We start from the raw sequence: 26,930 nt of genomic DNA on the forward strand, positions 1-26,930 counted from the left end.
GTCAAATAGCAAATATGAACCATTGCTAAGCCCCTGACCTTTATTGACATCCAAGTCTTCTGAATCCTTACATTTAAAAGCAAAGAAACAGAGCCCTGGCCAGCGTTGCTCAGTGATTGAAGCCTCGGCCTGCACACTGGAGGGTCTTGGGTTTGATACCTGGGTTGCAGGTTTGCCCCGCCCCCCTGCCCCCGCCCCCAGCCTGGGTGTGTGTGAGACAAACAATCAATGTGTCTCTCTTGCATTGATGTTTCTCTCTCCTCTGTTTCTCTCCCCACCCTCTCCCTTCCACTCTCTCTACAAATCAATGAAAAAAAAAAATCCTCACTCCTCTGGTGAAGGTTAAAAATAATAATAATAAAAGCAAAGAAGCAGCAAATGTCTTTCAAAGAGGAGCTCACTCAGGATGAAAAATATTAAAATAATTAAAGTTTAGAATTAAAATTTTCAGCTTATGTGAGTCCTCTATAGAGAGTAGACCTGATGCAAATTGTCAGCTCTTCCCAACCACCTTCCCCCTTGCTCTCCTTTCCTCTTCCTTTATTGAATATATTGTGTGCCCACCATGTGTACACTACTCTTCTAGGTGCCAAGGAATCATTTAGACATTAGTTTTAGCAGAAAGAAGTTGTGACCCACCTATGAAACACAGCTCCAGGGTTAGGTAGGAATGAGGATAATAGGCCAAGGCTGGTGCTTACTCTCCTTCAAAATATATTGCTAGGCTGAGTCCACACACAGGAATTCCAAATCACGTTCCACCGTAGCCACCCACATGTTTCTCAGCCCTGCCTAACCCAGAGAGTGAGCCATCTCTCCCGTTCCCCGAACCTGGGCTGTTGTTCATTACACCTGGGCAGGTAGCTTCCTTTGGAGAAATTCCCACATGAGGCATCACATGCAAGCCGGCAGCAGAGGCTGAAAGTTATCTCAGCAACTGCTTGTACCTCCCAGTGCCAGCTGGCACTCGAACACACAGCCTCCTGGTGAAGTCAATGGATGGGAAACCACGGGGAGGCCACCTCTGGGGCAGGGGCTTCTGAGTAAACAGCACTAAGGACAGATCCCCATCTGATAGGCTGACTGGATCTGCAGTGGCAAGGGATTTTGAAAGCTTCAGATTGGAAACCTTTTGCCTTTGCATTTATGTTTATAGAAGCGGGAAAGGCAGCTGCGTTGAAGACAATGACTCACACGTTTTTGCTGTACTGCTTAGTGTTTCTTTTGCCAACAGAGTCCTGCAGGACGTTATGCCAGGTAAGAGAATGGAGGTGGGGGGATGGAATGGTGGGGAGAAGCAAACAGGAATCTAAAACCCGGCTCTAGGTTATCTGAGCTGAAGTGTAGGGAGAAGATGGTGGTAGAATGGTTCAGCCAGATGAAATCGCAGTTGCAACTATATGTGTGCAACACCCATTTTAGTCAAGAGCTGCAAATTATTATTTTTCCATCAACTTTTCCTATAAGTTCCTGAGATACAATGAGTCTCAAATGATTTAAGGGTGATAATCTCTTCTTTCTATAGCCTTTGATGATGAAGTTTTCAGTTGCTTGTAACAAGGGCCACTTCCTCAGGGACACTTGAGAATGTAGGTGCGGTGAGGGTCACACTGACTGAGAGAGATATTTAATGGCATTTAGTGTGGGCAGAACCTAGGAATGGTCTGGCACAATGAAGCATTGTCCCACCCCAAATGGCATCTTCTTTGAGAAACCTGATAATGAGCACCATGGATGGCTGGAAGGAGTAAAGAACAACTAAGGTAGTCAATGGCTAATCAAAATCTAACTGGGATGGAGTTTGTAGCAATGCACTATCTTTACATTTTGTGGGGCAGTGAGCCTGATGGCTCTCTCTGGAATATTTTTCCTCATACTACAAGTCATTTTAATTTCCTATTAGTTATTTGTTTAAAATAAGGTATGGAGGATCATTGAGAGAGAGAGAGAGAGAGAGAGAGAGAGAGAGAAGAGAGAGAGACATAAAAATATTTTGAGCTTCTTGAGAAGAGAATATTATTATTGGGCCACAAGATCTGAAAGAGAGCTTTGAGATCAACCGGTGAAGCTCCACTCCCTTATTTTATCAATGGGGAAACTGAGGCCCATGGTGTGGAATGTGACTTGCTTGAGGGTACATACCTACTAAGCTAAAGAGCCAAGCCCAGGACCCTTGTCTTCAGATTCTTAGTTTCTTTATCTTTCCATTTTAATATGTACTTTCTCTTTTTTAAAAAAAGCAAAAATGTGGAAATTTATTATATGTTGTTACAAACTCCACACATGGGGAGGGGGCCCAAGAATGGGTTGACCTTCATATGTACTTTCTTGAGAAGAGCCTCCTTAGGAAAGAATAACTAAAAATTCTTTCTAAGAGTTTCCAAATGATATTCACTTTACTCTCTAAGTAATTTGTCCTTGGATGGGAATTTTCTCCATGACTCCTCTTCCCCCAACCCTGAGCTGGTGCCTAGTTTCTGGGAGTGATTAGAGACTCCTTCAGAAAGACCTTTCCCAGGAGGCATCCCAACCCCCACAGTGAGGTACTATTTCCTCCCTTCATTTTCTCTTCCACGTTTTCCTACAAGACAGACTTAAAGAATAGTCAGAGTTTCAGAGGTTTGCTTTGTTTTCTTTATTATTGGGGATCACCTTATCAGGACTTATCCTGTCCTTTTATTCTTACTAAACAAGTTGCTGGATGCTACTCCTCTCCTGACCTGACTACTAACTCAGGCAGCTCCACAGGTTGAGCAGGTGGCAGGTTTTGAAGTGTGGTTTGTTTTTTTCCAATATCAGGTTGACAATGATTGGTATCTGAAGCTAACATAGCTCCTAGTCAGTTGCCACCCAAGAAACGAAATGACCAGGAGCTGTGCATGGCTGTGCTTTGGCAAATTAACTAGAAGGAAGTGAATCAGGTCCTTCTCTTAAGAAGGCAGAGTTTCTAGAATTCCTTGCAAATAGCACAGTACAGCCTTGTGCCCACACATCTGATTACTATAATGTGACTTCACTGTAGTCTGTTCAATGGGTCAAGTATTATCCAGAGTTGTCCACTTTTATGTGCTTTATTATGGCGTATTGGAGATCATGACCATCTCAAGATGGGCTTATGGCATCTTGAGATGCTTGTACTTCCATACGCCCTCCTCTGCCTTCTCCATTGGACATGGGTTGACTTGATGGGAAGAACAGTATTGTAGGAGTAGGAGAACCGAGTTCTAGTCCCTGTTCTAGGAGGACTGCCCTAGATAGCCTTGTGCAAGTAACCTCATCTATCAAAGACTCACTTTCCTTATCTCTACAACAAGGGGGTTGGACTGGTTGATAGATAAGATCTTTCGAAACTCCAAAAATATTATTTTAGTGTTCTTGTTTAGTGGAAGGCCTTTAGCTTCTCCATGTATATACTAAAGCTTTCTCTTGATTGTGAAATGAGAATTCATCTTACATCAGTATTTTGAAGGATCTGTATTCCATGAATCAGAGATACCTTCCTCACTTTGGACAGACCTGAAATGCTCAATTCAGAGTCTCCATAAATTCTCATCTCGTAGAGAAAACCTAAGATTCAGCTTTGTTTTTTGCTATCATAGAGAGAAATAATGTTGTGAAGAAGAAAGGGATATGCACTCCAAGTGTTAGTCATTTTATTTCCAGTTCCTTCCCAGTGGTTGAGATCTAGGAATGCAGGTTGGAGTAATTGTACCAGGGGTCTTTCCAGGCCCTAGAGGGAAAACTTCTGGTCAAGAAATGGGAATATTTAGACTTATTCTCCAAACACACAGACATACATGTACATATATGCCAGTATATTCAGACATACTAATATGTATGTATATTTATATGTACTGATCTAGCCACTTAGGGGGATGTGAAGCACAATTCACAACCCATGCTATGTTCTTAAGGAACTTATAATTTAATTTAGAAGATAATAAGCATATATAAAAATGATTAGATAGTATTACAACAGGTCAGGTGAGTAGGTGCCAAGTATTAAATGAGTGGTATGCTAGTATGGATAATAAATGTTATAGGACCAAGAGAGGAAGCGATGTACTATCTAGAACTAGATCGAGAAAGACTTCTTAGAGGAGGCAAACTTGAGCTTCATATGTAATAGCCATTCCCTAAGTCCATTTTCTGAGAATAATAATGATAGCTATATCTTAATTACTACTTACAACATTGAAGGCCCAGTTCTAAGTGCCTTTCTTACATGATCTCATTTATTCTTCATAAAAATCATCTGAGGCAAGAGTATGAAATTGTCATACTATAATTCCTACCCTGCTTTATGGATGAGGAAAGTGAGGCTCAGGACCTCAAGTGGCAGTGTTGGGATGTGAGCCCAATGTTCTGTTCCCAGAGTCACCCATTGACCACAAAATAACACTGCTGCTCAGTGAAGGGTACAATATCTACAAATGGATGAGAACGGAAGGGCTTCTAATCAGGAGAGGTGGGAATGCTCATAGTAGGAGGAAGCCAGGTTTTGTGGGAACCACTCCCTAGAACATAAAATGACAAATACAAAATTTAGGGAAAAGTGAATATTTAATTAGAATGAGAAAAAGAATCATAACAACTTCAAATTTAGAATAATTACTCAGCATTATTCAGGAATAAATTCAATAAAATAACAATATTTTTTATTAAGGTACCACCCATATTTTTGTTCCAAATTTTTGGCTGCATACATGCATATCAATAATTTTATATTTTTTTTCTATAGAGAGGATAGATTATTCAGTCTAGCATTGCTGATTAACTTTGTTATTCTAGTTTAGAAAAATAGCTTTTAGTTTCTGGATTCATTATTAGTAATGCCATGTAAATATGTAGAACTATTTTGAACTTTGGGGAAACCTCTAGCAAGTGTCTTTTGTATATGACCTACAGGGTTTCAGGGCTCTTAGAACTTGCTTATTCTGTGACTAATTGTAAGTACTTCTACCTAGAATTAAAGCCACTTATGTGTTGATGTTCTCATTGTAATGCAGAAATGACTGCAAACTATAGAAGTACTATTAAGTCCAGGCTAAATGTATCCCCAACTCACTTCTACTTGTCCAGATTCCATCAATAGGTATGACCTCTCTAGTGCTGTCCAAAATGAGGAAATATAAATGGGGAATTTGGAGTGGCAAAAAGTAATGGTCTGAGCAGATGCTAGTTAAACAGTGTTGCTTTTGACAATGTAATAAAACATAGGAGCATGTGAGCCCATTGCTAGATCCTCTCTCAGTGCTTCAAAGGGGCCCATACAGGCAATGAATTCTGAAGCTTAACCTTCATTAACTTCCCAGTAAATCCACCTCTGCTCATGATGCTCCTGGGTAGAATGTAGCTCATCCTTACTGGAGCGGAACAAAGGATCCTACTGAAGAGCCGTGGGAGAGATAGCGATCCAGGCTAAAGGGCAGATGGGGTCATGGGCCACATGTCATGGTCTCAGCTTTTGGTGGCGTCGTGGTGTCACAGCTGATGAAGATGTGGTCATTGGCCTGTGACTAAAGTGAATCATTGGGTTGGCTTCTCACCAATTGATTTTGATGTGAATTTTGATTTTCCCTCCCTAGGCTGCCAGCAAAAGCAAGGAGAAAGTGTCTGCCAAGCCACACGGTATGTTGGTAGCAATTACTAATGAAATGAAAGTTTTACTGTCCATCTGTTATAATAGAGGGCCATCCTTGGCCCTGTCTTATGGCCTACCAGATGGGACTCCCTGATGGTTTGCACTGGGACTTCCTTTTTATATTTCTCACATGAAAATGTACCTTTGACCTCTACTTCCCTCTCTTGCCAGTACCCTCTGATCCATCCTGGTCTTAGAGTTATTTACTATAAATCCTTTGGGTTGAGCCAACTCAGACTGAGGCGGTGGCTAGCAGAGATCTGGGAGAACCCATTGATGATGTAACTGATTATAAAGTTCCAGAGTTGGGAGGTTTCTTAGAGAACATCAGTTACAGAGGCTTCCAAACTGTCTCCTCCTGGAGGAGCCTGAGGAGGTGCTCAGGGTGTTCCTGGGAGGTGTGAGGGACCTGCGACTGACCCAGGGGCTCTTCCCTCTCACTGGGCCAGTCACGCTTTTAACTATTTGTTTTGAAACATGTTTTTATTGATTTCAGAGAGAGGAAAGGAGAGGGAGAGAGAGAGAGAGAAACATTGATGAGAGAGAAATATTGATCAGCTGCCTTCTGCACACCCCCTACAGCGGACCGAGCCTGCAACCTGGGTATGTGCTCTGATAGAGAATGGAACCAGCAACCTCCTGGTACATGGGATGATGCTCAACCAACCGAGCCACACCAGCCAGGCTATTTTCTGCATTTGAGTTCAGGATAAGATTTTGTTGGAAATAATAGTAGTTTGTCACTGAAATATAGTGTGTCCCAAAGAAAGTAGACACATACTGTGAATAATTATAAAGGCAGTGTGTTTACTAAAATACATTTCATTTTCAAAATTGAGGTAACAGCTATTACAGTGTGTATACATTTTTGGGGGATACCCTGTATATGATGGTCACTGATAATACTTCAATCTTCCTCCACTTTACCAAGTCCACAGGATTTATGTGCATTCATGTGGCGACACCTTGTCTCTGAGTCCATATCTCTCCATCTGATGCTGATGCCTTTTATCTTCCCAGGCGCATGTGATGGGGTCTGTGTGGACAATTCTCACTGCAGTCAACCTTGCCCTCCAGATACTCCGGGAAATATGGGGTTTTTATGTAGGCGAAATAAATGGCACAAGATCACTGATACCTGCCAGACTCTTACCGCCATCAACATCTTTGAGGTAATAATATATTTTCTCTCACATGCAAAGTGGAGCCTCAAATTAGCAATGCATGTTGCACTCAGTAAGAGAGAGGGACAGGGTGGTAAGTAGAGGTGCTTGTAGCTGAATACGTAAACATCTACCTGTTCTCTCTCTATATATACTGGAATGGCATTCCTAACTTTGGGCACCTAAAAGTCTGTTCTCATGTCTCCCACACCTTCCATGACACAAAGGCACCAGGTCGCTAAGGCCAGAGTTAGAAGAGCTTTCTAGAATCATCACAGTTTACTTCTCCACTTTTACTCCGCTCTTTCATACCCCAAAGCCCAGCTACTCAATGTGTCCTTCACTGACCGGCAGCACAGGGCATCTCTGAGAACTTTCAGACACCGGGTAATTGGGCCCCATCCAGACCTGTTGAATCTGAACCTGCATTTTACCAAGATCTCCATGTGACTCCAGTGCTCAGTAAAGCACAAGAAGAGAGCTGAACCTGGAGGAAAGGACTTTGTTGTCAAACAAAGGAACATATTTCCACATATACTTAAGTTGTTACATATTTTAAAAAGTCAAATTCTAGTAAATAAAATCAGGTCAAATGGCATTTCTTCTTCCTTTGTTTCCTTTTCTCCTCTTCTATCAGGAACTTTACCTTTCTGAAGGTCAGCTCCTGATTCGTTCAGGGGAGTCAATGCTTTGACCTCTCTTGTGTCCTGGCAACATTCCCAACCCCTGTTTTGGGGCATGGCTGGGGGAGGCAGTGGATGCTATACTTGAAGTTCCCCTACCAGACTTCAAAATGCTGCCCATCCCTGATTTGAAGGATCTGAGCAAAGTACACATGGAGACCCACATTCCATATGTCTTAATATTTAAATGCTTTCAATCAAGTCTACAAACCACTAAATAAAACAGATTCTGTTAGCCTCCCATTCTAGATTCCATCCTGCACCTCGTGGGTGGTGGAAGGCCAAGGCCATACATATATAAGCCTGAACACAGGTGTCCCTTTGACACATCTCAGGCCTACAGGTGGCCTGGTCCATCCGTGGCAGCACAGACTTAAGGAAGGCCCTGCAAATGGGCTTGCTGTTGTCATGTAGAATAATCAGGTGTCTGGAAGCAGGGACATGGGTTCTGTGTAGGCCCATCCTCTAGGCCAGTGATGGCGAACCTAAGACACGCGTGTCAGAGGTAACACATGAACTCATTTTTTTGACTGATTTTTCTTTGTTAAATGGCACTTAAATATATAAAATAAACATCAAAAATATAAGTCTTTGTTTTACTATGGTTGCAAATATCAAAAAATTTCTATATGTGACACGGCACCAGAGTTAAGTTAGGGTTTTTCAAAATGCTGACACGCCGAGCTCAAAAGGTTCGCCATCACTGCTCTAAGCCATGGATTTCTTGTCCTCCTGAAGGGGAAGGCTGGAGAAAGGGTTCTGCTAAAGCAAGGTTTGGCAATTTGGCAATTTTGTTCTGTAAAGAGCCAGATAGTAAATATTTTTGGCATTGTGGGTATTATGGTCTCTGTTGCAACTACTCAACTCTGCTACGGTAGCAAGAAAGCAGCCCAGTGACTGAGCAAGCTGAGTCCCAACAAAACTTCATTGACAAAAAACAGACAGCAAACCTGTGGCTATAGTTTGCTACCCCTGCTTTAAAGTGTGGGACCCAGAGCCCGATCTGTGGGGAAATGCTGTCTATCACTATTTTTAGTCATTCTTCTCTCTTGGTGTTCCAGTTGATTCATTCAAATCTAGTTGGAAAGTTGTATTTTTTTTAAAAAATGTGTTTATGTCTTATGCTTTGCCCTTGGGAAGAATGAAAAGTAAGTTTAATGGCACGAGAAATGTACCCATGTGCACAGTATATGTACACAGAAGGGGTGTGGAGGGGTGTGCTGAGGATAACAATTGCTGTTTGGATATAGGGGGTTCAGGAGTAGGCAGCTGTTCATACACCTTGGTGTAGGGCAGGTGGTTCCACAGCAGAGTGACCTTGACAGTGTAAAATAGAAAAGCATTGTGCAATATACAATTGTGTAATAAGGCTGTCCTACATTGTAGTAAAGGTACTTTTACATTGAAAACAAAAGTAACAAACTCTCCTTTTGCCTTTTCTTAGGAGGATTTAAATACAGGTCCATCATTTGGAAGTAGTATACACATAAATGAATATTCTGGAAAGTCCGAGACCATTGCAGATAAGTTGATGCGGAAGTGTCCGCAGGATTTGTCCTGTGTTGTTAAGAACATTCAGCGTTCTCCCCAGATACCAGGAAACATCGCTGTCATCGTGCAGCTACTACACAACATATCGACAATGCTGTCGACAGATGTGGATGAAGCAAAGATGAAGGTGAGTGGCCTTGAACATTTGTGGGGGTTTTTGGGGGGAGAAGGGGGGAATGGGGAAGGAATGCAGGTTTAGTTGGAGCTTATGAGGGTCTGAGGAGACCATGTCTTTCACTTCAGTATTTCCATTACCTGGTAAATGTTTAAAATAAATCCTCATTGAAGAAAAAAATGAATGAAAAAAGTGAATACATTCAGTCAACAAGCATTTAAGGAGAGCACTTATGAGGTCCTGGATTGGACATTGAAGCAAGCTTTTTCCATGTATATTTTGGCTACTGTGAATCTCCAAGAACCGTTCTAGGTTCTGCAGAGAGGAAGACATTTATTTGTGAATCAGAACAGGTTGCTAAAATGGAAAAAAAAAAACCAAGACCACACAACTGGGTGTCCAAAAAACATCCAAATAGGTCTGCTGCAGAAATGTGAAATGGAATTGGACATGCTTCCTTTGTGTCTGACCTTCAAAGTAGAAGATAAGAAAAAGGAGGTCCAGCCTCTGGGGTCAGCTTCCAATGTGTCATGTTCCTATACAATGCCCTGCACACAGTTGGGGTTTAATAGATATTAATTACATAGTGGATGGTCTGGGCAAGGCAGGCAAATTGCTAGTGTCACCCAGGTGTGAAGTGAAACAGATGATGGAAATGAACACGGTGAAGGCTGCCCATTTGCCTGCCTCATAGGAAGGCATCACATGAGCAGGGGGAGGACAGCTCCCTGGTAGCTCTATCCTCCAACACAAACCTGAGCGGCATGGGAGTCACCTGGGGATCTCATTAAGGTGCACATTCTGATTCACAGGTTTTGGAGTAGGGCTTGAGATTCTGTATCTTTAAGAGGTTCCCAGGGCATGCCTATGTTACTGGTTGAAGGACCACGCTTTATAAAAGTGAAAACTAAATACGGGACTGCATTTGACCCAGTGAATATATGCACCCTTATGTTCATAACAATGCAATTTACAATAGCTAAGATCCGGAAACAGCCCAGTGCCTCAAGGAAGATACTTAAGACATTTTACCATTAATGTTATCTGTGTCCATCAGTAGATGAGTGGATAAAAAAGCTGTGGTACATTTACACCATAGAATACTATGAAGCAGTAAAAAGAAGGATCTCTTATCCTTTGAGACAGCATGGAGGAACCTGGAGAGCATTATGCTAAGTGAAATAAACCAGCCAGAGAAAGATAAATACCACATGATCTCACTCGTATGTGGAATCTAATAAACTGATGAACAAAATAGGTCCAGAGACATAGAAGCGTAGAACAGACTATAGAATCTCAGAGGAAAGGCAGGGGAGGGAGGGTGGGCAGATGGGAAGAGATCAACCAAAGAGCTTGTATGCATATATGCGTAACCCATGGACACAGACAATAGTGTGGTGAAGGCCTAGGGTGGGGGTGGATTTGGGCTAAAAGGGGTCAATGGGGAAAGGAGGGGGACATATGTAATACTTTCAACAGTAAAGTTTTTTTTTTTAAAGTGAAGCTTGAATGTCCTGGCAGATTCAGACAGTAGCTCAATACTAATGCCCGTTCTTCATTGACAGAGTTACAGCCTCATGGCCAACCACATTCTTGATAGCAAAAGCATCTCCAACTGGACCTTCATCCCTGAGAAAAACAGCAGCTGTGTGCTGCTGCACTCAGTCAATAGCTTTGCAAGAAAGCTACTCATAAATAAATATCCCATTGACATATCGGATGTGTTTATTCATACTATATGCACCTTCATATCTGGAGATAACAATGGAAAGAATTTAACTTTCTCCATGAGAGTTAACGACACCCGCAATAGTGTCACTGGGAGGGTGTTGATCAGCAGAGATGAAGCCCAGAACGTGCGCTCTCCTTCTCAGGTCGTCAGCATTGCATTTCCAACCCTTGGAGCCATCTTAGAGGCCAGTCTTCTGGAAAAGGTCACCGTGAACGGACTAGTCCTGTCTGTCATTCTGCCCAAGGAACTTAAAAGGATCTCACTGGTTTTTGAGAAGATCAGGAATTCAGAGGACAGCAGGACACAGTGTGTTGGCTGGCACTCGTTAGAGAGCAGATGGGACCAGCACGCCTGCCAAATGATTCAGGAAACCTCCCAGCAAGCTGTTTGCAAATGTAGGCCAAGCAAGTTGTTTACCTCCTTCTCCATTCTTATGTCACCACACACCTTGCAGAGTCCCATCCTGACTTACATCACGTACATAGGCCTGGGCGTTTCCATTTGCAGCTTGATCCTTTGCTTGTCCATCGAGGCCTTGGTCTGGAGCCGAGTGACGAAGACAGAGATCTCCTATTTACGCCACCTGTGTATTGCCAACGTCGCGGCTACCTTGCTGATGGCTGATGTGTGGTTCATCGTGGCTTCCTTTCTTAGTGGTCCAAGGACACACCACAATGGATGTGTGGCGGCGACGTTTTTTGTTCATTTCTTTTACCTTTCTGTGTTTTTCTGGATGCTTGCTAAGGCACTTCTTATCCTCTATGGAATCCTGATTGTTTTCCATACACTGCCCAAGTCAGTCCTGGTGGCATCTCTCTTTTCCGTGGGATACGGTTGCCCTTTGGTCATTGCTGTTGTTACAGTTGCTGCCACTGAGCCTGGCAAAGGCTACCTGCGGCCTGAGGCCTGCTGGCTCAACTGGGACATGACGAAGGCCCTCCTGGCCTTTGTGGTCCCAGCGCTGGCCATTGTGGTAGTAAACCTGATCACGGTGACACTGGTGATTGTCAAAACCCGGCGAGCTACCATTGGCAGTTCCATGTTCCAGGAGGTGAGAGCCATCGTGAGAATCAGTAAGAACATCGCCATCCTCACACCACTGCTGGGCCTGACCTGGGGATTCGGAATAGCCACAGTCGTCGACGATAGCTCCCTGTTCTTCCACATTCTCTTCTCCTTGCTTAATGCTTTCCAGGTAAGTCCAGACACTTCTGACCAAGTCCAAAGTGAGAGAATTTGGAAAGAAGTTTTGTGATCTGGAGGGTGTGCCATCATATTTATTTGTAAAAGACAGTGGATTTGGAATAGCCTATTGAGTCAGAAAATAAAATTTGGTTTCAGAAAGGCCTGAATTCAAATCTTGACTCTCTCATTTGCTAATGTGTAACACTCTCCTGGGATATTTGCTTAACTTCCCAAGCCATATTTTCCCACTTATTAAATGAGTACAATCTGCTCACTTTATAGTAGTTTTTGGAAAATGAAATAAAATAGTGAATGGGACAAGACCAAGTAACCTAACAGTAGACTGAGTTTTAACTAGTTTAGAAATGAAACAATACCACTTCCCCCAAAATCTAGGTATGTAACTGGGAGTATTTACATATGCACATTCATATTTTATTCCATTTAGAATGTTTAGTGACCACTGGAAACCATCTTAATGGTATTAAAGATAATTTCCCTTGTCCTTTCCTCTCTTAGCTCACCTCTGTGAATTAAAAAATGTTCACAGTTTCATGTACATCCTTGCCAAACTTTCTATACTCACATATAAGCATATTTTCACATAATATGAGTTAAAAAACAATGCATAGTATTTTGAAACTTACTCTACCACTTAAAAATACATCCTAGCATTTTTCCAGGTTATGTCTCTTTAATGGCTGGATATTATTCAACAGTCAATAATTCCCTTCTTGAATGAAATTTCTGTTTCATTTTTTTCTGTCACAGTGCACTAATGAGTCAAAGTTTATTATATTGAATGCTAAATATATAAATAACAACTAATTAGAAAGAAAGCTTTTATTTTTATAGACTTCTAAAATATTTATTTTCCTGAATGTTTCTTTGTTTAAAAATAACAGAGGTTTTATGTCAAATATTTTTTCATATTTCTCTTTCAAAATTTAAATATACATGATTTTATTTACAATAGACATTTTAATGTCTTAGAGAACAATGCTAACATTGTTGCTTTTGTGCGTTTCTATAGAATATATTAATTATACCTTCTTACACTTTTTGTATCGCTCTTAATAATTATCAATCCCTTACCCATGTTTATGCAGCTCCTCACTGATAGAACTGGGATAAAAACCTAGCATTCCTAAATTTCTGTTCAGCATATCCAGTGGCTATTTGTCATGGACTTAACGAGTTCATGTCTTAGTCCTCACATTTTCCTTTCCTTGTCTCCCTTGGGCCATCTTGACTGTGATTTTCATTTTGTACTAGGCTGTGAGCACTTGTATTTTGGTATCATAAGCTTTTTTCTCTGTCATAAAAGGATCAACTCAGTTTGTAATTTAAACTCAGTTTCTGCCTTGATACCTGGCAAGGAAGAGGGAGGGGGCCCATGTAAGTAAGTACCAATACCGATGGGCCAGTGAGAAGCTGAGAGCAGGGTTTGGGTCAAGGCCAGACTCCAGGGCAGGCATGAGGCAGTGGTGTTCTGGAGCTGTCTTGTACTGGCTCAGGAGAGCTAACTACTGTATTTTCAACAAATTCTCAAGGTGGTGTAAACACAGACATCATTAAATTCTGTAGAATTACAATTAAATAAATTAGATTCAAATTGAAGGTCAAACGTCCTCAAAATGCATCCCTTCCTAATTGTTTTTTCTACATTCTACTATGCTTGTGAGGTTATTTGAATCTGCTGTATCTGTCTGGTGGAAATACTGAGAGAATGGATAGGCCCATCTCTTCCTGACTGCATAGTCAGCGATGTCATGTTGCTAGATTTAAAACAACCATGGTGGGAGCCATGTGGATCAAGGTAACCTTGGGAGGAGAGAAGGAGAGCCACAGATTCAGAGAGGTGGGAGACAGAAACTACTGAGAGGAAGAAGTGGGACAAGCAGAGTGTTAGGATGAACCGAGATGAGGGGCAACTGAAGCTGATGGAGCAAGCGGAGAAGAAAGATCATAAATATCCCAGGAGATCCAGAGGTGTAGGAGAAAGGCTCTTTGAAAGCTTCCTGGCCCTAGCTTGTGGGAGCACACCCATTAGTTTTTAAGCTGAACCACCCCCTTTACTAGGGAAGGATGATTATACATGGTGGGGGCAAACGTCGGTTTACAGCTGAGTACTTGAAACAAAGAATTTGTCCTTATATTATCACTTATTAACTATTGTATTGTGTTCTATATGAACAACTGTAAACCCACTTTTGCCCCACCCTGTACAGTTGCTGCATTGAATGCTATTTGGTCAAGGTACCATTTCTAGTTGGTATCTTCTCTTGTATTTACTGAGAGTAATTGTGGGCTGGGTAAGATTTGCAGACCCATATAACACTGGGTGGCTTATGAACAACAGAAATTTATTTCTCAAAGTTCTGGAAGCTGGGGGGTCCAAGATCAAGGCATAAACAGATTCGGTGTCTTGTGAGAACCTACTTCCTGGTTTATAGATGGACAGCTAAGAGTGTCAGACAAAAGAGCAATCTAAGAGAAGCGCCCCAAGCTTGGAGCACTTGCTGGACTGGCTGAATGGAGACGTATAGTCAGTATGTTTGGAAGAATGGATTAGCTGCATGGCCATCCAGGCACCGGTCCCTGTGAAGTAAGTCCCCACCTCTCAGCTAAGCTTTTGCAAATCATGGCAGCAGTGGGTTTGGTATCGTCCCTGCTGATGACCACCTGGTTATAACGTCTTTATTATTTTGTATTTCACCCATGTGCCTCGACAGGCCTCTGCCTGGGTAAGGGTTCACATTTGATTATGCAATCAGAGCAACTTAATAAGGAAGCCTAAATCAAAGGTCATTATCTTATTTCTCTTCTCAGATGAGCAAAGAGCTGAGCATTCACACTTTTAAGAGAAATTTTGTCTAATCAATATTGCTGTCTATCGCATTTTCAAAATTGAGTCTCTGAGCTCCCTTTCCTTATCTGCAAAATAGGATGAATACTTTTCCTTCTTCCCAGGTGGTTTTGTACCGCTATATATGAAAAAGATTGAAACCTCAAATGGACTATAATGATGGAGGACAAGCCTCCATGATTATATTTTTTATGGACGATGAGAGATATGAGAGCTAATTAATTCCCTCTATATTATATTTGGATCACTTATTTATGAGCACCCATTATGTGCTTAGAAACTCAATCTGTTTGGGGTCTTGGTTTTTCTGATGATCCATGTACCTAATTTTTCTTTGCAAATTTTATAACGGTTTTTTGGTTGTGGATGGGGGAGGGAGGTTGAGGATGTTAAATAAAGCTGAGCATGGATGCTTTTTATTTATTTATTTCTGTGGAAATTTCTTTCATTACTAATTACTCAGGGATTGGAAGGCTGCCATCCATTGCCTAACATCTCCTGGCTATTGCTTGAACCATTGTATTTTGATGAGATGCACAACTCCTGATAAATGCAAAACACTTTATTTTGCCCAAATTAAAAATAAATTCTTATAATATGCTTATATGAATTAGGGACCTTGGTCTGTTAGGTTTTCTGAGGTACCCCAAGTATCTAGAACAGTGATTCCTAAAGTGGGCGCTACCGCCCCCTGGTGGGCGCTGCAGCGATCCAGGGGGGCGGTGATGGCCACAGGTGCATTTGGGGGCATATATCTTTCTGTTTAATTGCTATTAAAATTTTAAAAAAAAATTAATTTCCAGGGGGCGCTGAGTAATATTTTTTCTGGAAAGGGGGCGGTAGGCCAAATAAGTTTGGGAACCACTGATCTAGAACATGGCTGGCATGTGGAAGACACTATTAATATTTGTTGAGCGGAAGAATCTAGGTATTGTGACCTTAAAATGAGTCACACATTAAATCGTATGGTCTGCATTTTTGTTTTATTTTGTTTTTTAATTAGTTTTGTCAGTTTTAGAATAGGAATTGATAATGAATGCTGGTATTTCTTGTTATTATCAACATTACTTTGTAAATTGCTCTTCTTCACTCTTCTCTCTTTTTCAGGGCTTCTTCATCTTGGTGTTTGGAACAATCCTGGATCCAAAGGTACCATTAATTCTTCTTGTTTTGTTTTGTTTTGGTTTGGTTTTCTGCATTAACAATACTTGGCCCTGAAATGCTCATTTGTAAAGCCCACCTACTCAGGGTCTTTCATCTCAATTATTTGTACAGACACTTGAATAGGACATCACTGCTCTTTATGATGCAAGTAATATCAGCCATCTTTCAAGCTCTTATGGGGCTAAGTATATTATGTACATTAGCTCTAATTTTTAAAACAATCTTGAGTATTCCTATTTTCAGTGTTATGGATGAGGAAACAGACTCAGAGTGATTAAGTAGCTTGCTTCAGAAACTCACTCTAACTCATTGAAGCAGAAAGGAATGTATTAAATCTCACAATATCATCTTTGGGAAGATATCTCTTTGGCTTGGAGACATGGGGGCTGTACACCAGGAATAGTCCCCAATTCATTGCACAGAACTGCTCCACATGCAACCCTTTCCATACTGTGATGGACACAGAAGCACAGCTCACCAAGCCAATGTCAGATTTGGATGCTGAACTAGAGTTAATGCTACTGCTGTTTCAGGGATCACCTCCATTCTGCATACTGAGGGCCACTGGCACCTGCTTTTTGAGTTTTCAGGTCTGATTGGCTGAGGCCAGGTCACATGGCTGCATCTTAGCTGCAAGGGAGGCTGAGAAAGTGAGTTCATGTCTTCTACCTTGGAGAGCAATGGATTCAAGGAAGGGAATTCTCCTAGTACAGAGAATGTATATGTAGTGGGTGTTGAAAACAAATAAAACCTAAACAAATGAGCAAAACACCAAATATTTGCTTAGGCTTCTAAAAGCACCCTTTTTCCATTGTACTATACTATTTTTTGAAATGAGAAAAGCAAATAAACCTTTCAGGTGTAGATGCAAACACCTTTACTGCAGGGTTTATTATTTACTGTTTAATTAATTAATTGATTAATTATATTATCAATGCTATTCTACTAAAGTTAATATGCAAGGTTTGTAAAAAAATAAAAAGGCATTTCACAATGGTCCTTTCATTTTCTCATGAGGGTACCATAACCTGATATTCAGAGGTGAAAGTTTGACTATTTGTCTATTAATCTTGATATTTGTTTGTATTAGTTGCTTGTCATTGAGAAGTTTTTTTTTTAACTCTCCTGCACCTCAGAATCCTGAAAGGGAATGCAGAAGTAATGATGCTTTCCCTGCCTTTTCTGCTAAATTATGATAAAGAACAAAAGCAATTTTGCAAGGGAAAACACATAGAAAGCACTGAAGTTATGTAGCTGTATATCATATTATTATGTTTTTTAATTAGTCTAAAGCCACAACTAGTATTTGTAGCCAGAGCATCAGTAACATTATTATTAGTGGGACTGTATTAGTGTTATGAGGTTGCAAAAACCTCTAAGACATGGAAGCGTCCATCAAGAGCAAAACCTCATATCTTTAAAATTATAATGTAAAAGGTAAATATTGAAAGGTGTTATAATTAATTGACAAAAAGTTATACAGTAGTCCCCCCATATTAATGGGGAATACTTTTCAAGATCCCCAGTGGATTTGTGAAACCATGGATAATATCTACTAGTATTCCTATTTATAGTCTGTTTTTCTCCTACATGTACACATTTATTTTGATTTACGATAAAGTTTAATTTATAAATTAGGCACAGTAAGAGATTAACAATAATAACTAATAATAAAATAGAACAATTATAACAGTACTAGAGGCCTGGTGCATGGATTCATGCACCAGTGGGGTCCCTCAGCTTTGCCTGCAGGGATCGGGCTGAAACTGGCTCTCTGGCATCCCCCAAGGAGCCCTGGATTGTGAGAGGGCACAGACTAGGCCGAGGGACCCCACCGGTGCACGATCTGGGCTGGGGAGGGATTGCAGGAGGGCTCCAGGGCATGTCCAGCCCATCTTACCCAGTCCAGATCGGCCAGACCCCAGCATCAAGCCAACCTACCAATCAGAGCATCTGCCCCCTGGTGGTCAGTGCGCATCATTGTGACTGGTTGAACGGTTGAAAGGTCGGGCACTTAGTATATCAGGCTTTTATTATATAGGATACTATAATAAAAGTTATGTACTTTCTTTCCTTCTCTCTCTCTCTCTCTCTCTCTCTCTCTCTCTCTCTCTCTTTCTTTTTTAAAATATGGGTCTGTTTGGCCCCAAAGTGCATACTTTTAATCTCAGTATATTCTACTTATTGAACACAAATTATTTTATTTTTTCGTATAACTATGAAAGGGAGACAGGAAGCTGCCTTCTTGCTGTGTCTGCACATGGTCTTTCCTCTGGCACACATCCCTGGAGTGTCTTCTTCTTATAAGGACACTGTCCTACTGGATTAGGTCCCTTCCCTTATGAACTCTTTTAATCTTTTTATTTTATTTTAACTACCTTATTATAGTATACTTACCTTTTCACTTAAAGGAAACACTTTATGGCTCCCTTTGACATATCTGAATCACCAGCATCGCTGCTCTTGCCTCTTGGGGCTATGATTAAGTAAAATACTGCTTACTTGAACACAAGCACTGTGATACTGTGACAGTCAATCTGATGACCGACATGATTAAGTAACTAACGGGCAGATAGTGTATACAGCACAGAGACACTGGACAAAAGGATGATTCACACCCCAGGCGGATGGAGCAGAGTGGCAGGAGACTTCATTACACTACTCAGAACAACTCACAATTTAAAAGGAATATTTTTTTTTTATTTCTGGAATTTTTCATTCAATATTTTTGGACATATGTTGACTGTGGGTGACTGAAACTACGGAAAGCAAAACCACAGTAAGAGGACACTACTGTACATACTGTACATACTGTAGTCTTTACACTTTTAGAATCTGTAAAAACCAGTGAGTACATATCCCCAAACGTGCTTATTATTAATTTACAAGGTATGTATTATACACATTATGAAACAAAGAATTGAAAACAGACAAGAGAAAAGAAATACTAGAGGCTCCGGTATGTCTTTACATCTGCAATGGACTTTGAATACATGGACTCCCAGCCCGGGCAATGCTCTTACATCTTTGGAGCCTGTATGTGACAAAAATGCTACATTTTCAGGGCAGGATGAAGTCAGTCTGAGCTAGAGGGCTTTGGTATATATAAACTGTGAAGACAAAACTTCTACCAGGCCTTGGAAGGCGAGTAACACTTTATATAGCAAAAGGAGAGAGGGAGTAGAAATAACAATAGATTGCCTTGTGCAGTAGGAGAGAGTTAGGGAAAAGGACAAGATGATCTGAAGTCAGGGGACTCAACTCCCACTGGCTCTGTGTCTTAACAGTTGACTGACTGCATGCTACATGATCTCAGAGTATTCATTTCCCCAGTTGTACCTATCTTACAGGATTATTTCTTGGATAAAATGAGATGGCAGGTGTGAAAAGCACTATAAAGTTATAAAGCAAAATATAATTATTTATTATTCTTATTTTCTTGGTTCCACAGGTCTTTGCTGTGTTGTATAGAATTTCTTCCTTTCTCCCCCTTTAAACCATGGTTTGGGCTTCTAAAAAAGGAAGTTTAAATAGTTGAAAAAATGTGGGAAATGTTCAACTCTTCAAGTACTCCCCCCAAAATACTCCCAAAGCTAAGAATCCTCAAACTGGTGGCCAACGGTATTTCTTAGCCATTGGGTTCATGTTCAAGGCCCTGATTATTAACCCCCTATATTAGCTCCACTTTGCTTATGTCTCCTACTTCCCCACCTTCTCCCAGACCACTTCACCAAGTTACTAATCCCTCCATATTCCTCCAGCAGGACCTGGTAACACACTCCCCGGCTACAATATTAGCCAGGCCCCAAAACATTGACTTCTTATCATCTTTTAATTCTTAATTTTTTAATCAACTATCCAGATAAGAGAAGCCTTAAAGAATCGAGTAACCTCTGCAAAATGGATCTCCAGAATATCAGAGGTAAAGCCTTCATGTTCATTTTCTCACCTAAAGGTTTGACAAGATAACAATGCTGGAGTTTCTGGCATATGGGGTGTTGCTAAAACTATCCTTTAATGCTCTGTGGTATGGACTTTTCACAAGTGCCCAGTGAAGCTATTCAAATTCTTTCTGGAGTCCTAGGGCTACATCCAAAGAAATAAAACTCGACTTAAATGCATTCAGAGGAGCATGACAAAGCATCAGGGCCAGGAGGGGTGAGCTCTACACCACACAGCAGGAGAACAAGGGCTGAAACAGACAAATGAGAGAAGATTAAAGTCTCAGGTTCCCATGACAGCCCACTTGTTCTCTATGACTCTAACTGGTTGAACCACATCCAAAGTGCGAAAATTCAGGGAAACAAATTCTGATCCTCCACAAAGAACTATCTAATAGCTTGGTTATTAAGAGGGGTCACCAGCCATAGTTACTGGGCTTGAAAAGGAAGGTTAGGGGCCTGTTCAGTCATTGGATAGTATATATGCCCTTTCATTTATCATCACTTCCTATAATTTAATAACCATGTAGTATTGGTATGTAAGGTGCAACCTAGGAAAAACTGAAAAAAATTTAAATGGCAGCAAAAGAGGGGCTTCAGGGTTGGCACAGGGAACATCCCAGAAACAAGAGAAGAGGCCATCTGGAGTTTCCCACGCCAACATCTGGTGGGATCCACGTGGGCCAGCATGGGCTGGTGTTGAAGGAGAGTTTCAGGCAGAGGGGTGACGGGCCATTTGAGGGGTTGGGCACCCTGGGATCCTGGGTAACAGCATTGCCCACTCCCTATAATCCTTGCCTTTCCATTCCCTCACCTTTGCTTTCCTTAGCCCTCTTTTTTTTTCTTCCCTTTATTTTTCTGTCCTTTTTTTTACCTTACTCTCACCAAAGCTTTGACCTTATTTCCAGCCCTTGGTCTTTATACCTTGGAGATTGCTGACCCCTCTACATTCCTCTCTTCTAAAAAATAAACAACAACAACAAAAAATAAAATAATGACACCTACCCCTCCAACCTCCCACCCACCTCACCATGTTTTTTTGAGAATAAAGCAGTGGTTCTAAAGCAACAGCATTCTATAATAATACATACATACATACATACATGCATACCTAGGCCAGGTGGCTAATTTTGTTGGAGTGTCATCCCATGCATCTAAAGGTTGCAGGTTCAATTCCCAGTCAGGGCACATACCCAGTCAGGGCATGGGAGACAACTGATTGATGTTTCTCAAATCACTGTTTCTCTGTTTCTCTCTCTCTCTGTCTTCCTCCCCTCCTTTCTCTAAACATATCCTCTGGTGAGGATTAAAATAATAATAATAATAACAACAACAACAACAGTAAAGCAAAGGTACTCAACCTTAGCCAAACATCAGAATCAATCAGGATGCTTCAAATAATGTCGCCTGGGTCCCAATTCTGGAGGTTCCCATTAACTTAGTCTGCAGTGTGGCTTGGGTTTTGGGTGATTTTCATGTAGTCAAGGTTGAGAGGCACTCGTCTAAGCCTTCCTGAAGTGTCTTAGCGTCGTAAAGATTTTCACACCAGTACACCTCCTATAAGCATTCCCTACTACCTCACTCTGGTCTGCTACCATGCTCTCAGGAGAGAGGCATGACTCTTCCAATCCCTTCCCATTTAGCACGGCTCCTATCCTTATGTGTTTTTAGTATTGATCCATTCATGGAAATTCTGTTCTTCAATGGTTTGGAAAAATAGTATTAAATAATATATAAATATGTATATATTGCTTTCAGAGAGGAAGGTAGAAGGAAAGAGAATCATTGATCAGCTGCCTCCTGCACGCCCCACACCGGGGATCCAGCCGGCAACCCAGGAATGTTCCCTGACCGGGAATGGAACCATGACCTCCTGGTTCATAGGTCAATGCTCAACCACTGAGCCACGCCAGCTGAGCAAAATAGTTGTGTTGTTTTTTGTGTTTTTCCCCCCTAAATATATATCAGGATTGTCAGGATCATATCAGAACCTTATTATCAGGTTTTTTTTTATTGTCTGAGCCAGTGGTTTTCAATGTTGGTTGAACCTGAGAAATACCTAGAGAGTTTTTTAAAAATACCACTATCCTGACCCCACCCATGGAGAATTTAACCAGAAAGCCTCAGGGGTAGGGCCTAGTCTTCTTCTTTTTTTTTTTTTTTTTAAGTTCTCTAGTGATTCTAAGTGCCCCCAGGGTTAAGATCCACCGGTCTACATACTAAGTAAATTTATCCTAACCTCTCGCAGCCCTTCCCTCTCTCTGCCCACGAATTTTCTGTTATTGGAAGTCAGTTTCATCAGCCTTGCTAAGAGCAAGTAGGCTTGCCATCTGTTTTCTCCTCCCCTGCTTTGCAGGCCTCTGACCCCTAGGTGGCAGTCCTCTACAGTCCAGGTTGAACTTGTGAGACCTGCCTGGAGTCTCAGCCCAGGTTCCCAACCCAGGCTAATCAATGTGCTTGTCTGGGTTCATTTAATATTTGATGTGATGAATTAGTCTATGCTCATGTGGCAATAATTCTACCAGTCAATTAATGCATTGCCTATCCTAGGCAACATACGCCTAAAACACAGGGTATTTTAGATTCAGGCCCATCACAAGGGGATGACTGTAACTTAGAGGATTTCAGCAGGTCAGCTAAGAAGAAAAGATTTAAGGGCTAGGAAATATGTTCGTGTTGATCTCTCCCTCTAGTCCACTCAATTGCCTTCTCTCCTTTCCCTCCCAAACTAGAGGCTCCTTCTAGAGAAGGAGCCAGGCAGGCCAAGGAGGGGGATCTCTCCTGCCAGCCTGTTCCTGTGTTGTCAGCAGTTTGAATACAAAGAGAGGGAGAAAGTGAAATGTTAAAATAAATTGCTGTAGGTTACAGTTCTCCATGTGCTTTGGGTAATTGTGATCATTGAAAACAGAGCAATAATATCTGAAATTATACTTCTGTCTTCAACAGAACCTTTCTTCTGATTTCTCTTGTCGCCACACCAAAGGGCCAAGCTAACAAACCAGGCCACACTCCTAACTTGGGAGGTGAGTGCAAAGCAAGTGGGGTCCTATATATACATGCTACACATAAGACATTTCTTTGCGGGGGAAAAAAATCACAATTTGATTAATTCTGATTAGAAATGATTTTTGTCTTGATTGAAAGGATCCTCCTTATGCAATCTATCCTCATCTAGCTAATGTCAGAGGTACATTCACACTTCTGGTTCTCCCACTACCGAAATTTTGGTTGTTCCTGTGAAACCACTGGGCCTGTCAGAGAATGCTCTGGAATCAGCATGGGAATATTTAAGAGGAGAGTGAGCAGAGGTGCTGGCTCCTCACAGCTGCTCTCCCCCCACCCCCCTTTTCTAGTTCTCTAGCCCCAGGACATCCTCTGTGACATCAATAATATCCCCATGTTTCTCACTGAGGGAAATCTTTCCCTCGTGCTAAACAATCAAGGAATTATGATACATGCCATCTATGTGAAGCCTCAAGGATAATGTAGAAGCTCAGTTACATTTGAGGATAGTGTCTGAGAGATATACAGAGACACAGAGAGAAACACAGTAAGAAAGGGAACCCCGGGGGGGAGGAGGGGTGGGGAATAGAGATACTTACCAAGCCCAAGCGGCATGACAACTCACTGTTCGAAGAGAGCCATCTAGATACACAGAAATGTGCAAAGGGTCTTCCAATCGCTGTGTCCATGGCCCTGTAGATCTAGAGTGAGAAGACCAAACAGGGAGACAGAGACACCCACACCGGGACACCCACATTCACAATCAGGGAGAGAGAGGCACTCAGATGTATCTAGAGAGAGCCCAACACTCCCACCCCAACACATCCAGGTTCCAGCAGCCACTGTGGCTGAGACCTTCTTCAACAGCCCAGGGCCTTTTACAAAGAAAGGGATATTTCCCAGGAGGAAAGGAAGTGGTCCAGCTTAAAGAAAGACAAGGTTTTTAACTCAGCACTTGTAGGAAGTAGAACAAGCCTGTTCCCTGGATTCCAGAGGGACCTAAAGGGAAGAGCCTCTCCATCCACCAAGGAGACTTTACCCAAAGGGGGCTTATCATTCCAGAAAGAGTGAACCCACAGTACTGTTGGTGTGGGGCTTTAGGGTCTTGCTGCTTGTACACTAAAGCTGTGATTCTCTGTTCTTGACAAGGTCATACATTCCAGGAATGACAGAACCCCCAGGAGAAGTGTGTTTATTCCTGTCGTCTGGCCTCTGGGGAGTATGAAGACAGCCTGTGGTGCTGATTGAGGAGAGCATGACTACGGAAAGGGTGGAAGGCCCCTCTGTCTACTTCTGTGCTGCTAATCGCTTCTCTCTCATCAACTGTCAACATATATATGCCATTCTGGGCATCTACAGGGAACAGAAAGACAAAGTGGGCCACAGCAGGGCCTTAGTCTTGTCGGGGCCTCTGGAAAAGCACTCTGGCTCATCTTGACGAAGGTGTCCTGGGATGTCACCTGGCTGGATTCTGTGGGTTGCTGAGGGAGGGGCCCTCACCAACAGTTGGGCTGACTCTAAGTAGGTCATTGCTGGCTCTCTGTACAAAAGGAATCCTATTGCCAGCATATTCCACTCCTCCAAATTTAAATGGTTGCATGGTCAACCTGGCTTGGGCTTCAATGCAACTTTTTTTTTTTTTTTTTGGCTGTGAACCAAGTGAAATAGGTAGAGCTTTTGAACCAGAAAGATGCTCATTTTAAGTTAAGGAGACTGAAGCCTAGAACAATGGGTCACAGCTAATCAAGGCTTGAGCCAAAGACAAAAACCCAAGTCTGCAGGCTTCTAGTCCTGGGCTTTCTTCAAAGGCAAGGCACTGCTGAAGGACACTGTCTACTCTGACAATATAATTAACCCTCACCAACAGCATGTTTGTTTTGTTTTGTTTTGTTTTGTTTTGTTTTAAAACCTGGGATGAGAAAGGGGAAATATCATGTTTCAAGTAGAGAGCTGCTCATTTTCTTATCTTTGTATGTAAACAAATTCATCATTCAAAGCAGGTCCCGCCTAATAGGAGATCAGTATTACAGATAGAAGCCCTTTTTTTAAAAAAAAAGAAAGAATGAAAGAAAAGAAAATGCTCCTTTATAAAATGAGTACACAGGTTGATGAATCAGAAGAAAAAATAGTGGATAAAGAAAAGGGGTCAATGGGTAGCCCCTAATTATCTTACCAGAAGCCTGCATTAATGATGTTACATTACAAATGGAAACACAAGACTCACTTTGTGAATGAGTGAGATCTCTTTCTTTCTCTCTCTTACAAAAAATTTCCTCTAAGTAGGAAAGTTTGAGAAAGTGAAATTGTAATAAAGAAGTCCATCAGAAGGTAGAAAAAAATACACCAACCTGGAGAAGGAGTCATCTTCCAAGTGGCATTGCTCATGTCGGGACTACAATTGTCCTGTCTCCAATGAAGGCAGAAATGACATTCCCAGTATTTCTGTGGGGTCTCCTCAAGGAAAGGGCATGGGACAGGCACAGTGCGGGTTCTCAGTGCACAGATTTCAGTGCAAAGAAATGTCCTTTACCCAGAGTGGATACATGGAAGTGAGGAGGGAACTCTCATGAAGCCAAATAGCTATACGAATCTGAATCTGGAACTTTAGAAAGGACTGGGTCCAATTGTCTCATTTTACAGATGAGAACTCTAAGCATGAGAGGGTGGGGAAAGGGAGAAAGAGAAAGAGAGGACATTCATCTGCATTGTGCGAAGAGCAGTCACATCTAACATGAAAGCACACTCTACTCCACTTTACTCACACCCTGCAATAGGTTGGCAGGGAAAACATTCTACCTAGGGATTATCATTAACCAAGAAAGGCCCATGATGCCAAGAGAGAAACTCTGGAATTATTTGGGAATCCCTTGAGCTGTGCACTCTCCCCTGCAGCCCACCACCCAGTCTGCTCCATCCTGAAAGATGTCAATAAACTTGCACGGACCAGCTTGGCTGTGGATGACCCTGGGTGGAAACGCATTCAATGTCCTGTTCACACCTCACCAATGAAGTGACTGGTCAGATGGCTCAAGGAAAAATTGGTGCTAACAGTGTCTAAGACAGAGGCATGATGAGAATGCATTGGCAGGTATTTAAATTTCTTGGACTTTAATGTTCTTACCTATACATTGAGGAAACTAGAGCCTACCTCATAGGGTTGTTGCAAAGATTAGATGAACATTTGGAGGTAAAGAGTAGAATAGCACTTGGCAAATAACAGTTGGCCATTAAAGTGTTAGCAGTTTTCATGAGAGTACCTGTGAATTCATGCACACACACAAGCACACACAAGCAAGCACACAGCTATAATCATGAGTTTGACTGGAGACACTGCCATGGCAGTTAGTCCAGTGACTTCTAAGTAAAAGCGTTAAGTATTTGATTCAGCCAATAAAGTCTGCTGAGCTTGCCATTGATTGACCCTTTCATCCAATGTTACCAGGAACGAGTATACATAATGGTTCTACTCAGGGCACCCTGCGTCAAGTTCTGCTTCACTCTGTGCCTTCTCTGTGAAGCCTCTCTTGACTCGTTCAACCAGAGTGCTGACTCCCCCGTCCTGGTTTCCTGTAATATTTATAATCTGTGCCATTCACTTCATGTTTAGTATTTATTGTGCTACATTGTTTACTTTCAGTATTTTTTGTGTGCATATTTCTAGATACCTCTGTAGACCTTTGGGGACAGGATTACTGACCTTTGTGATTTACCATGTTACTCGCTTTTGTATGTCCAAATGCAGACCAAGGCACCATGCCCATAGAATATGTTCAATAAAGTCCTTTGATTACACAACCAAAGGTTTGATGATACTGATTTTTCCAATTCCCACATGGCCTGGTACTTGACTGGCAACCTCAATGAAACTGACCTATTTCCA

General features: G+C 41.7%; 1 protein-coding gene across 1 annotated transcript; it reads left to right on the forward strand.

The window, feature by feature from the left end:
* The first annotated feature begins 1,185 nt into the window (after positions 1-1,185).
* LOC139013193 (putative adhesion G protein-coupled receptor F2P) lies at positions 1,186-26,850 on the forward strand. The gene is made up of 9 exons (XM_070419361.1): positions 1,186-1,257; positions 5,589-5,631; positions 6,665-6,816; positions 8,935-9,168; positions 10,722-12,083; positions 16,050-16,091; positions 19,969-20,028; positions 22,994-23,070; positions 24,200-26,850. Exons 1-8 carry the CDS (start codon positions 1,186-1,188, stop codon positions 23,039-23,041), a joined length of 2,013 nt encoding a protein of 670 aa, XP_070275462.1. The 3' UTR covers positions 23,042-23,070; positions 24,200-26,850.
* The last annotated feature ends 80 nt before the right edge of the window (positions 26,851-26,930 follow it).

The sequence above is a fragment of the Myotis yumanensis genome, unplaced genomic scaffold (assembly GCF_028538775.1).
Source record: "Myotis yumanensis isolate MYYU_CA2020_CCGP unplaced genomic scaffold, mMyoYum1.0.hap1 SCAF_6, whole genome shotgun sequence".
NCBI classification, from domain to species: Eukaryota; Metazoa; Chordata; class Mammalia; order Chiroptera; family Vespertilionidae; genus Myotis; species Myotis yumanensis.